This window comes from Physeter macrocephalus, chromosome 16, assembly GCF_002837175.3.
Source record: "Physeter macrocephalus isolate SW-GA chromosome 16, ASM283717v5, whole genome shotgun sequence".
Lineage (NCBI taxonomy): Eukaryota > Metazoa > Chordata > Mammalia > Artiodactyla > Physeteridae > Physeter > Physeter macrocephalus.
In genome coordinates this window covers 86950392-86963233 of record NC_041229.1, presented here as the reverse complement: position 1 = coordinate 86963233, position 12842 = coordinate 86950392, and the positions used below count along the sequence as shown (strand labels likewise).

General features: G+C 35.3%; 1 protein-coding gene across 1 annotated transcript in view; it reads right to left on the bottom strand.

The window, feature by feature from the left end:
* The window catches only part of PDHX (pyruvate dehydrogenase complex component X), a 76514-nt gene that overhangs the window by 35353 nt on the left and 28319 nt on the right, over window positions 1-12842 (bottom strand). The window contains exon 3 of the mRNA XM_007129530.3: window positions 4456-4556. Within this exon, the coding sequence (XP_007129592.2) occupies window positions 4456-4556 (101 nt within the window). The remainder of the gene's footprint in view (window positions 1-4455; window positions 4557-12842) is intronic.

Below are 12842 nucleotides of genomic sequence, written 5' to 3'. Positions count from 1 at the left end.
TCACAGTTTGAACCATTATACAGTTTTAACTTGTTTTTATTCTTTAATATATATATTTAACTTACATGCACAATGAACTTTGGTTTAAAAGGAAGACACATAGAAACAATGAAGCAAAAAACAAATCAATGACAAGCTAAAATGCAGAGGGGAGAAGAGACATCCATTAAGTCCTTGAATACCAGTTTGCCTGGTACTCAAGTGCCGGGCACTGTTCTAGCACAGTATTAACTCATTTAATTCTCTTAAAAACCTTATGAAGTGCTATTATTATTCCCACTTACAGATAAGGAAACTGAGGCAGAGAAAGGTTAAATAACTTGCTCAAGATCACAGGGCTAGTTAGCAAGGAGCCAATGCAGTGTGACACTAGAGCCAACATTCAATATGATCAGTACCCAATCTGTAAATTACATTCGCTCAATCAAAATGATCATACAGCACCTCAAGACAGGGCTACTATTTTTACAAAGAAGCTTAAAAAAGAAGAGTAGATTATAAATGATTTAGCTTTTAATTCATGGGGAACAGCCTCATTTACTACTTCAATGTCATTTACCCATTTCAGTATAAAAAAAATTAGAACTGAGAGTATCTCCCAATTAGAACTTGCTCTGAGCTTCGAGAGGGTATTTTCTCAGTTAAAAATATTACAGTCTACATAGAAGATTCAACTGAAGGTCTTACAACTTCAAATTTCAACCATTAACTTTCAAACTACAAAATGCAACGCTGAAGGAGACTGCAGGCAATTTAATAAAAAATAATGGAGGGGAGGAGGGAATCTAACAAAAAAATAAAACCTTATTGAAAAAAATCCATTCTTTCGAAAACACCAGTGACACAGTACTGGAGTGAGAAACAATCAAGAAATTGATTGAATTTGAGGAACAATACCAAAAATAATTATGATCTGTTGTTTTTGTAATATTCAGATGATCAATAAAGAGTTTTTTAAAAATCTGTTTTAATATCCATGGATGGTAGGTTTTAGAAAGAGTTCTGGTTTTGAAAATTGTTTTGAAGAGTAACGGCCTACCAATAAATGAATGTATTGCCAGTCAATAAACTAAAATTTTCTAAAATTATGTAAGTTTAAATTTTTTTTAATTATATAAGTTTAAATAATCCTAACATCCTACGCCCTCTTCACCCTCAAAAGTATCCTGACTTGTATGACAAATTATATAGTAACCCTAAATACATTTGAAGCCAAACTACACAATCTCTAATAAACTCTCCAAAAATGTCATCCTAATATTCTATTACATTACCATTTAAAACACCTGCTATCCAATTTGCTGAATAAATTTAAGACTAAACTTATGAACTGATATATGTGTAATAATTTAAGGTTTTTGCATGACAACTTACTAGTGATTAAATGAGAATTTAACAACTCTCCAATTAACTTAATTGGAAATAAATCATAAAATTATCTACACTGATACCAATTATTCTTTATTAATATTATTAAGAGCTTCTAAGCTTTTTTTCTGGCTCTAACTGAAATGTAATAATATTATTTTACATTTAAAATGGAATTCAGATGTAAAAGTTATGAGTACAAAGAAAAGAATAAAATTGGGAGGAGAGGGAGAGTATAAAAACCTCTCACAGACTATGGAAATAAATCCCTATGAAGAGCAAAATAGGTTATAATTCCTAATCTTTCAAAATGTGGGCAAACTAAAAACTAGAGTTTTATATCATCACTTGCCTTTTAACAAGCTCAATTATCCAACTCGTTGATTCCGAAAGTAAAAATCTCTTACATGTATCCCTTTAAAAATCATTTATTATGTGCGCTAAAATATGAGAATTATTCCACAATGAAAGACAAAGTTGTAACTTGCTAGTGGGGTGGTTGAGAATGGAGTGGGGTGAAAGGCTAAAAAAAAAGACAAAAACAAAACACTATCAGTAAAACGACTGTAATTTTTTCCTCCATTTTTTTCCCCATAAAATTGCACACATTGTGACATGAATATACTCTTATTCCTATTATCCAAAATGCATGTGGAATAATAATAAAGCACAAAGCCCTAAACTACATACAGTCTTTGGCAAGGAAATAGCTATTTGTGCCGCTAAAGCTGCTGTCAATCACCCCCCCACACACACCGCTTCAGAGCTCTGGGGCCAGATGAACAGTCACTACTGACCTATATGACATCATTAGTAACCTGAAATGCATTACTAAGCACCTGAGTGGAGAATGCTGTCAATTCTGGAAGACATTCACAGCCGAACAATCCAGAACTACGGCCAAAAACACAGCTTGCCAAAAGCACACACAATAAAATGTAGTTGCATTTATTACATATAGTAATTCAAACAACCTTTTTCCTTTTCAAAATGCTGCATAAATTAGTGAAAGAAACTACTTTTGGTATGAACATTTATTTTTTCCTAGTTATAAAGGTACAGAAATTTTAGCCTTCCATTCATATTTCCTCCTAGGAAGTATATGTTCAACAATGTGTTTTAACATGGCTATTAATATCGAAGATGACAAGTAAAGGAAGTTTGACAAATTAGAATGTAAAAAATGAAATATCAAGTATGGCATCCCAAGGTATTGTCTTTGAATACAATGTATGAAGGAAGGCATTATATGCATGGTCAAAGCAGAGGTAAGCTGGTAGCCCAGAATTAAAACCACAACAACAATGGACTACTAATAGATGTGCAGCTTATCTGTACAAATCAAACTACAGAGGCACAAATGGATGCTTAGTGTCTAGTCACAACCAACACAAAGTATTAGACAAATATACAGACTGAAATGGGGGCTTATGGTCACCAAGACCGAATGAATAACTGTAATAAGAATGGGAACAGTGATATTTATTGACACCTGGTGGGTGATAGGTCTTGTGATGAGTGTATATGCATTATCTCACTCAATCTCTACTACTACCCCATGACCTAGGTATTATAGTTATCTCCACTTTATTATGAAGGTTAAAGAATTTGCCAATCATGACATAACTAGTAACCCGCAGAACTTATTAGCTATATGAATCAGGCAGCAGTGTGACTCCAGAGCTTACAATCTTAGCTCCTATACCATGCTATTAAATGTCCTACACGTTAAGAAACAAACATGCTCCATCAGTGAGTATACCATGTAACCTTAAACAGGCTTTAAGCATTTTATTTTACTTTACTTTTCACATAAATTCTAATATTCCATTATAAAAATAACATGCCTATTAAAGAAAATTTAGAATATAGAGAAAAACAGAAAAAAACAGAGCAGGAGAATCACTTAGTTCCACTACCCAGGGACAAATAAATACTCAAATTTTTATAACACTTCTTCCTAATCTTTTCCGTACTTATGTTTTTATTTAAAGTTCTACAAGATTGTAATCACTGTCCACACACAATTGTAAAAGTATTTTTCCAAAAATTTTTTGAATTTTTGTTAACTTATAAAGAAATCACATTTTTTTCCTAGAAACAATTTTTCATTGGCTACATGATATTCCGTATTTCCTTCCATTAATTAAGTAACCTCTCTTGTATTGCTACACATTTTGGTTGAAGGGTTGTACAAACTTCAGCTTGTAATAATGCCACTGAAGTATCCAAGTTACAGCTTCATATTTTTAATTAGTTATAAAGCAAAGTTTGTTCAGAGAAGAGCCTTCAAAATTACTGCAATGTATTAAAATTTAGATCTAAAAGGAAATGACTTTGGTGTTGCTAGACCCACAAGTATATTTTCTTTTGCTCATGAAACAGAAAATATGCTATCAAAAGATAAGATTGTCAAATATATTCAAGTATATGAAATATTCCATACACATATCTTTTTATATAATTGTATTTTAAAATAATTATAAAAATGTAAAGGATGAATAAAACTGTAAGAAAGAGTAAGAAGTAGACCAGGACACTGAGTGTGGCTATGAAACCCACAAGCAAGACTCTGCATAGGACGACTTCAAATAGTCTCATCTAGAGAAAGGAGCTGAGCACACAGTCACTTTATACACTTTCCAGGTTTCGGAGTCCTGGGGATAGATGAAGACAGGGTTTCTTGCTTTCATGAGATTAGAGTAAAACATTTCTTTTTAAAATTTTACCAACTATAAACTTGGAAATTACTAGCTCTAAGCTTTAACCTATTGCTTTCTTTGTCTTCAAATTCCACCTCAAATAGACTTCTCTCATCCCTCAGGCCAGAATGCTTCTCATTTTCCACTAGGGAACCCAAAACACTGAGTATCTTTATCATGGTTTAAATAGTTCTATGTTGTTTGATCATTACTGGCTACTATTGGACCTTAACACTAAAATATTTTAAACATCTGAATTTAAAATGTATTATGTATACTATAACACTATAAACAAAGAGGTAAAAATAAACAGTAACTCAATTTCAAGGAACTTTACATTTAAGAAATCTTCATCCTGTTGAAGGCAATCAAAATAAAAACTTACCACTATTTTGGCCAAGATGCCATCATCACTTGCATCTAAGGTAACCACAGCTTTGTCAGTCTCTATTTCACATAAGGCATCTCCAGTACTGACAGCTTCACCTACAAAACAAGACTGGGTTTGTTTTGTTTTTTAAAATATGAATATTAGTTATGTGAGATGGTGTGTGTAAAGTGTGTAAAACACGATAAGTACCAAAACACTCAACAGCTATTTCTGGGCTGTGGAATTACAAGTAATTTTCATATTGCGCGTGTGTTTCTGTGGTGTATATGTGTACACTTTGTTGCATTTTCCAAAAGCTCAATAATGGACCTAAATTATATCTGTTATAATAAAAAAGTGTATAGAGATTATTAAGCAAACATTAAAAATGAAATCGCATTTCATAGAGAATAGCAAGGGATGCATATCTTCCTCCAAACAAATCAATTCCAGACTCTATATTTCTTCCTTTTTAATACATTTTGATTATTATTCCTTAAGAAGACAGTTTTACAATTAATAACACCTCTGGGTTAACACTGTAGGCGAGTTCAGAAACCCTGTCGGCACCACAGAGCACAAATGAATAAAAACATATTAAGCATAAAGAGAGAAAATCAAAAACACAGCTAAGGTCAAATAAGAAACACTTCTGTGCAACAGAAACAGTATAGATATTCAAAAATGCTAAGCAGGACCTGACTTGCTGGTTTCTGGAGCTAAAAGCAGGTTGTGGGGAAGAAGGGTGAAGTACAGTAGTTTCCTTTGGAGCAAAGGGAACTAAAAGTGGCCTGCTGAAGCAGGGGACTCAAATCGATTCTCTGCTTAAAGCTAGGGCTGGCTACAACCAAAACCTTTGACTAGAACTATGGCTTTACATCAGAAATGCGGGTCTAAGAAGGTAGGGAACAAAAACACTACCTCAATACCAGAACAGAGTCAAGCCACCCTCTGGTTCCATTACTTTATCTGCCAGTATCCCAAATATCAATAGCAAAATCCCTAGATTGAGGGGTGGGGAAAGGGAGACTAAGGGGACAGGTGGGAAGACATCGAAACTAAAACATAAACATTCTACTCAAAAGTAAATTGCAAAACAAAGTTCCAAAACATGAAGAAATTTAATGCTAAGAAAGAAAACCACAAAAATCAGTAATTGGAACAGAAATTCATTTCAGATGCAATCCATTTAGTGCAACCCACCAAAGATTTTAAAATAAGTATCTTAAGGATGTTCAGAAATAGAAATGAAGGTGTAAGATCCATCACAAGAACAAGAGATAAAAAAGAAAAATAATGTACAGACATAAAGCACCATCAGGTTGAAAGGAAAAAAACTGATTAGAAATCTTGGAAATGAAAAATACAATGAATGAAACAACAAGAAACAATCAATGGGATATATTCTACAGTCGACACAGTGAAAGAATGATTTAGTAAATTAAAGATAGCTTCAATGAACTACCTGGAACTTAATATAGGCAGACAAAAAGACAAGTAGAAAAGAGCAGTTAAGGGACATAAATTGAGGCTGCAGTGTTTTGTCCAGTGGAGTTCCAAGGGAAGAGATGGGAGAGAATAGTGGACAAGCAATACTTGAAGAGATAATTGCTGAGAATTTCCCAGAGGTGAAAAGAGATATATATCTTCAAAATGAAAGGATACTGAATGAGTTTAGAGTGTGGTTATCTATAGTGTATTGACTAGGAGGGGGCACAGGGAGCCTTGGAACTTGCTGGAAATATTCTGTATCTTGACTAGGTGTTGGTAACCTGGATATATGTGTATGTAAAAATTAATTGAGCTTACACTTTGTGCAGGTAATACCTTGATAAGAAGAATTAAACAGAAAAAAAAGAGTATTAGACTGTATAAACATGACTCCACATCATACACTGTATAGAAATTACATACTTTCAACAATTGAAACACAATCTTACAAGCTATCAGAGGGAAAAAAATAGATTACCTCAATGGAATGACAGACTGAGAGCACACTTCTCAGCAGCTGCAATAGAGGTCAGAAGACAACGGAGTAATATCTTCAAAAAGCTGAGGAAAAATAACTATCTAGAATTTTATATGCAGCCAAACCATCATTCAAGAACGAAGGAAAAGTTCAGACATATAAAAGCTAAGAAAATTTACCACTTACTGATGAGCTATTACAAAATGCAGTTTATCAAAAAGAAAGGTAGACACAGAGGGGACACATGGGCTACACAAAACAAGTTACCACAGAAACTGATAAAGTGTTAACTATTAATCATTTAAAAGGTAATTTCTGAAGGGTTAAAAAAGTTTACAACTCAAACATTAAAAAAATAAGACGGATAATGATATTTTTAGGTGATAAAACATGCTAAGAACTTTGATACAGATAGGAGGAAAAAAATACTGGATAATTCTAGACTGCACTGGCAAAATATAATTAAATATGTATCCTAAAAACTTAATGGTGTACACCAAAAAATATAAAATTGGAAATATAACCTACAGCATTCATAAAAACAGGAAATATAGAAAATAACAAAAACTATTATCCAACTGAAGGCAGATGCATGAAAAGAAAAAAGCAAAGGATAAAAACAGAAAACACAAAAATGGTAGAAGTCCAAACATATCAGTAATTACAATTAACATAAATGGATTAAAACCACCGACTAAAAGACATTATCAAAATGAATAAAAAAATAAAATCTAGTTAAATGTTGCTTATAAGAGACAGACATAAACAAAAACAGAATAAAAAGTAAGATATAGAAAAATGTGAAGCATACAAATACACCCCCTCACATATACACCAAAAAAAAGCTGGTACAGCAATATGAATAGGCACACTCAATAAAAGAACATGAAGGAAAATCTACAACACTGACATAACAAATATGCTCTAAAAGTTCACTGTACTGAAACTCCTTCACTGTATATCAAGATATTCACACAGATGGTTATACTATATCTCAGTTAAAATAGTTCAGAACCACCAATACAAACTATTTTAATGAAATAAACTTATCTGTTAGATATTTATCAAACACCTGAAAGGTGCTCAGTCTAACCCCAAAGAGATTTTCCTACTCAACCAATATTTACTGAAAATGTATTAGAGCACTGAGGATACAGCAATGGGAGGAAAAATATGGTTAAGATTTCTGACCTCAAGAAGCATCCTTACTATCTCGTGACAAATTAATTAGAAATAACAGTGGAATTAGGTGAAGTCAGGATGGTATGGGAACCCTCAGCAGGGGTATCTAATTCAGTTTTTGAAAGGCGAGAGCAGCCTTCCTTAAAAGAAAAAAAAGACATCTAGTCTGAGCCTGAAAAGATGAGGAGGAGACAATCAAGTAAAGGGGCGAGTGATCCAGGCAGAAGACACAACACAACTGAAGCTCTCAAGGCGAAAGAAAACAGGAAACTTCGGAGGATCTGGCTAATACTACCTGAGAGAAGTGATGAGAGATTAGGCTGGTGAGGTAAGCAGGAATCCCACCCAAAAAGGAAACTTGTCTGTCATACAGAGAAAGCTATGGTGCCAGATTATACAATCTCACATCACTTCTTTATATGACAGATGTCTTAGGGCAGTTAAGACAGATTATATTTCAAAAGGAAAGGAATCACACCCTAATATGTTTCTGCTGTAACCATGGAAAAAACAATTGAACCAGGCAACCTAGCAATTAAATACTTCTTTTAGACACCTAGAAAAGAAATTCTGGCCATAGGAAAACAATAAAATAATGTTTTATCACTTGTGCTTGCCTATTTCAAATTCCAACCACCCTTTGAGAATGACTCACAAATTCTACCTCAGCCATAGATCAACCTAGATGATTTTGTTCCTACTCCTGAATTCCTACGGTAATTGTAATTAATTAGAAATGAATCACAAATTGTACTCTGAAATGTTTTGTTAACTGCTATTAATTACTTTTTAAAAAATTGGTTTTCTTCTATTTACCAAACTATGAGCTTCTTCATAATAGGAACAGGACACACTTTAAGCATTTTACATTCTACCTCATTCCCCAGGACTCCAGCTATTGCCTCATACATAATAAGTTTGAGATTAAAACACTTCAGGAAAAAATTGCAATAATATCACAAGTCCTCATTTCCTCATAAGGTATACATCAAACTGTCCTTTATGTTTCTTTCAGTTCTAACATTTGATTTGTAGCATGTTTCTGACATTTAAAAACTTAGGTATCCTGTTTCCTTTTTATTTTGTTTTAATTAAAGGTACACCTATTCACAAAACATATATATATATATATATATATATATATATATATTAGCTACATGAGAATCCTGAGAGAGATAAAATGTAAAGAAACATAGAGAAAAGCATCTATTGTGTGGTGAACCTTCCCCAGGAACCACAGCAAGGTTTAAAACATTGTATTATTACATAAGGCACATTACCCCTAATATCACAAAACTAGGGCCCTATCTATCAATAATCAAACATAATGTGAATGCCAAAGAAAAATTTTGAGACAAATAACGAGCCATGAAGGTTCCAAATATACTCAGTGTCAGCCCTGGTCAACAATTCAGTGCTGTAACTTGGAAAACCTGCAAGGCACAGTAGTTAGAAGGAGCTCTTCCAACTCAGACACAGGTTTATTCCAAGCTCTGACACTTACTGGTAATCTTGACCAAGTTACTGAATCTCTCTGACTCTAAGGAAAGTTTTGAATGTGCAGCTATTACAAAAAAAAAATCATGGAACTGCACATGTTAACTCTTCACAAACCTCTTCAAATAACACTTCACAACATCTTTAGATTAAAAAGTTAGGTATGTTATTAATAACCATTAAGAACCAAGACTCATTCTAGCTCCCTACTCCATACGCCATCATTTCAGACAGATCATTCAACAACATACAGTATATAAGGCATTTATAAGTAAGCACTGGGTATAAACAAAACAATAAGAGAGGGTTCTGTTCACAACAAGTTCAGAGTCTAGAGGAGAAGACTTAGAAGCTAGCACAGAGCATCATGGCTGGTGTGAGGTGACAGACGGCTCCTCAGCTGCCACGTTGAGGGCTGACTGGTTGTGGAAGGAGATGGCAGCCTTGCTGTGTTCCTGCGGGTCCCTGTGCCATCTCCTCGTGGTGCGTGTCAGCAGCCGAGGTGGAGCGGGCCCGGAGCGAGAGTGCGGGCCCCAGGAGGGGCCAGAGCAGAGGCCCGCCCGGGGGCCGCTCCCCAGCACCGAAGCCAGCATCATCATCATCCTGTGCCTTTGTCCAGGTGGGCAGCTGCCAGAGCTGAGGACTGGAGTACACAGAGGCTTCCCTTTCTCTTTTAAATTCTGGGTATGAAGTGTAGTCTTGATCAAACGCAGTTAATGGTGATGTTTATCAACTAAACACATCCTATGACTTTCACAAAATAATCTCGTTCTGCCCAAAGTTAAGAATAAAAGTCTTTATTTAAAAGGTGTGTGTGGTGGTAATGGTGCACATCTACATGAACATTAAAGAAAGAAACCTCTTCTCAGTGCTAAGGTGAACCATAATGACACCTATGATTAGAGACAAAGATAATTCAATCGTATATCAACAAATATTTACTGGCTGCCCCTATGTGCATGACACTGTGCAAGACCCTATGGCAAAAAAAATAATAAAATAAGACAGAGTCTGACTGAGGAAGAGTACCAACAAGCAGGCAATGCCAATCTCATCCAGTCAGTGCCTACGGCAGCGTGGGAGGATAGAGAAGGGGCCCCTAGTCAGTGTTTGCCAACTCTTTTCATCACACACGAAAAGATATTACTTGCATGGCCCAAGACCCCAGGCAACTCGGCTCCTAGGGCATCCTGCTCTGAGGACTCAAGGCAGGAGTAGTTGTTTGAGAAGGAAACTGCTAGGCAAAGTTAACCTCCCTTACATCCTTCTGGCTCTTACATTTCACTACATTACCCATTTCAAATGCCCAACTCACATGTGGCTAGTGGTTACTACACTGGACAGTGTAGACACGGAACATTTCCATCACTACAGGAAGCTCTATTGAATAATACTGTAATCTCACCAATTCCACTCACCAATTTATAATTCTGACATAATAGAAATATTAACAATAAATGTAAAAAAGCATAATGATGGAATGCTATTCAGCAACAAAAGGAATGAACTGTTGATCCATGCTACAACATGGATGAATTGCAAAATCATGCTAAATCAAAGAAGCCAGTCACATAAGACTTCATAATACATGATTCTATTTACATAAAATGCCCAGAAAAGGTAAATTTTTAGAGATAGAAAGCAGATCAAGATAGGGATAAGAGAAAGAAGTGACTGCAATGAAGCACTAGGGAGTTTTGGGGGTGATATAAATGTTTTAAAGTTGGATTTTGGTGATGGCTGAAGAACTATATATTCACTAAAAAATCACTGAATTGAGCACTTAAAATAGGTGAATGTTATAGTGTGTAAATTATACCTCAAAAGCTGTTAAAATAGTAGTGTACTGAAAAAACACGGAAGTTATCTGTGAAATGCACACTTCGGAAGTTTTCCATTTTAGCATCCAAACATGTATACAAATCCCCAGAAATAACAGAAACCAAAGCCTCATCTACAATAGAAGCCAGAGACCCATTTAACTCTCTAGTGGCACCTGGTGATAACAATTCAAATAGTGATCAACACCTTCAAGACAGTTTTACTTCTGAATTTTACACACTGTATTAATTATACAATCTAAGATTTACACAAAAATTGTTTTACATATTCAGGATTCCCAGTCACATGAAAAAAGGAAAGCCCACATAAAATGACTGTCTCTGAAGGATAACAAACCCCAAGAGCAGCAGCAGTAACATGGCTAATGAAGCAAGTTCTACGTCTGTTCCAGACAATGTGTGGCCAAGTACCTCATGTAACTATCTCGGTCTAGTTTTGTTTAAGCTCTTAAATATCTCAAGAAAGGAAACAATGTTTTTCATACCCTCAAATATTCTCTCACAAAAGGGCAGAACAAGAATATTTTCTTCCTTTTTGTTATTTTAACAGATATGACCTTACAACTGATGAAAAAATAATCTATATACACTTTAATTAAACTAAAAATAATCTGACACACACTTCCCCCACCAAATAACAAGCTTGTAATAAAAATGTGGAACGTGGCTCAATTCACCTTTCAGGTTTTGAAACCGTACATGTTACCTGGCACTTTTGAACTGTTTTCCCTACTAACTTAATAATGCTATTCTTTACTTAATCCTCAGACTGAAATTAAGTATTCTAATATTCATTACAAAACTACTTTTCTAACATTCATTAGATCAACAAAGATGGGAATAATTTATATGCTATATTATTGCATGTTTCCATGTGATGAGACAGGTTATCAAGAGGATGTGACCACTTAGCTGGGCAAGAGCAACCGGAGGTCCCTCACCCCCTCCCCATCCGTGAAATGTGTGCTCCGCTTGCCTTCCCAGTGCTGGAAGCTGCCGAAGGACATAGCCTTGAGATAGTACTGTGGTGCTGAGACCACCTGGACAGTATACGTGATCAAGCCCAGTTAAGGCCTCTGTATACTTTTAAGATTCTGGCAGGCAGTGTGGGGATCTACCCATCTTGTGGCTGCCAGAGGCAAGCCTCACATGAAAGTCCCCTTGCTTATTAAACCTGCCACCTATCAACCTGGAGCCTCTTTCTTCCATCTCCATCTCTCCCTACGCTCCATGTATGGGGCCAATTTCAGATTACACCCAGGAAGCTCCTGAGGAGGTTGTGATACAGCACTATGACTTCAAAAAAGAAAAGGAAACTGAGTTATCACAGAATTCTAAAGTCAAGGATATATCTTAGAAATCATCTAATTCAACTCACTCCCAGATATTTCATGACAGAGTGGGAACCCCAAAGGACAAACCTAGACTAGAGTTCTTTTCACTGCACCCTTCTTGCCTTGGCTTAAAACAGACACACACACACACACACACACACACACACACAATTAGTAACAGTTGTGAATTACGGAGTCTCAGATTTTCAAGAAACCTTAAAGGTTTGTAAGACCGAACTGCCATCCACTAAAGGTTATCAGATCATTAGCATTAGCTTAAAAATAAACTAGATTCAAAATTAGATACAACACTATTCTTTTTCATGAAAAAAATTTCAATCCCCTTAATGTTTGAAGGTCTAAACTCAGTTTTAAATAACAGTGACCATACAATAAAGATCTCAAGATAAAAATTTTTAAAAACATAGCTAATGAGAAAGAAAGGTATATATAAAAAGTTTTCTTGTAGAATATAAATTTTTTGTTTTGTTTTGTTATTTTTTTTTTTTGTGGTATGCGGGCCTTCCTCTGCTGGGGCCTCTCCCGTTGCGGGGGACAGGCACCGGACGGGCAGGCGCT